We start from the raw sequence: 875 nt of genomic DNA, 5'->3' as shown, positions 1-875 counted from the left end.
TTTAGCATGTGTTCTAACAGTTTTAGCGTTTTTTATGTGTTCTAATAGTTTTAGCTTTTAGCATGCGTTCTGGTAGTTTTAGCTTTTAGCTTGTGTTCTGGTAGTTTTAGCTTTTAGCGTGTGTTCTGGTAGTTTTAGCTTTTAGCTTGTGTTCTGGTAGTTTTAGCTTTTAGCGTGTGTTCTGGTAGTTTTAGCTTTTAGCTTGTGTTCTGGTATTTTTAGCTATCAGCATGTGTTCTAATAGTTTTAGCGTTTAGCATGTCTTCTGGTAGTTTTAGCTTTTAGCATGTGTTCTGGTAGTTTGAGCTGTAACAACTCAGTTGTGAATCTTTAAAGCTGAAAGTCAGTTTTGAGTTCTTCGGCTGTGTGAAGCTAAAACTCTTCTGAACGTCTTACCTTCACACCCTGGATGAGTCCGTTCATCAGGAACGTGTGCTGAGGAAACGTTTCGTGTAAAACCTACGAGCAGAAAACATCAACGTCAACAAACTCTCCTTTACGAGAAGGTGTTTCTGTGAATCAGCCGAAGGACGCTGCCGTCCTGTCAGCCGAAGCCTGGACTCACGGTGAGCATGGGCGTGGTGAGGAGGCCCCAGGCGAAGAACTCCAGGAAGATGACCACCACGGCGTGGTACACGCTGGGCCTGCCGATGCCCTGCTGAGGCTGGAGACACAACAACACAACAACTTCCTGTTTGTTTGTGTAAACAACACACTGGACCTGTCGCCTCCTGTATGTCAGAAGCACTCATGTACCCCTATACCATCAGAGAGGCATGTTTATTATTATGACGTCTGTGGTTCTGAAAGAATTCCAGATTTGGATCTGTCCACTTTGGCTGGTGATCACATGACTTTGTCTTTGCCTGATAGAG

General features: G+C 44.2%; 1 protein-coding gene across 1 annotated transcript in view; it reads right to left on the bottom strand.

Annotated features, from left to right (window-relative positions):
* Window positions 1-664, bottom strand: part of LOC106535541 (hippocampus abundant transcript 1 protein) — a gene marked incomplete at its 5' end in the record, with an annotated part of 13,193 nt that extends 12,529 nt beyond the window's left edge. The window contains 2 exon segments of the mRNA XM_014032578.1: window positions 397-459; window positions 566-664. Of these exon segments, the coding sequence (XP_013888032.1) occupies window positions 397-459; window positions 566-664 (162 nt within the window).
* Between the last annotated feature and the right edge of the window lie 211 nt (window positions 665-875).

This window comes from Austrofundulus limnaeus, unplaced genomic scaffold (assembly GCF_001266775.1).
Source record: "Austrofundulus limnaeus strain Quisiro unplaced genomic scaffold, Austrofundulus_limnaeus-1.0 Scaffold1484, whole genome shotgun sequence".
Classification (NCBI taxonomy): Eukaryota; Metazoa; Chordata; class Actinopteri; order Cyprinodontiformes; family Rivulidae; genus Austrofundulus; species Austrofundulus limnaeus.
Note: the sequence above shows the minus strand (reverse complement) of the source record. Positions and strands in the feature narration are given on the sequence as shown.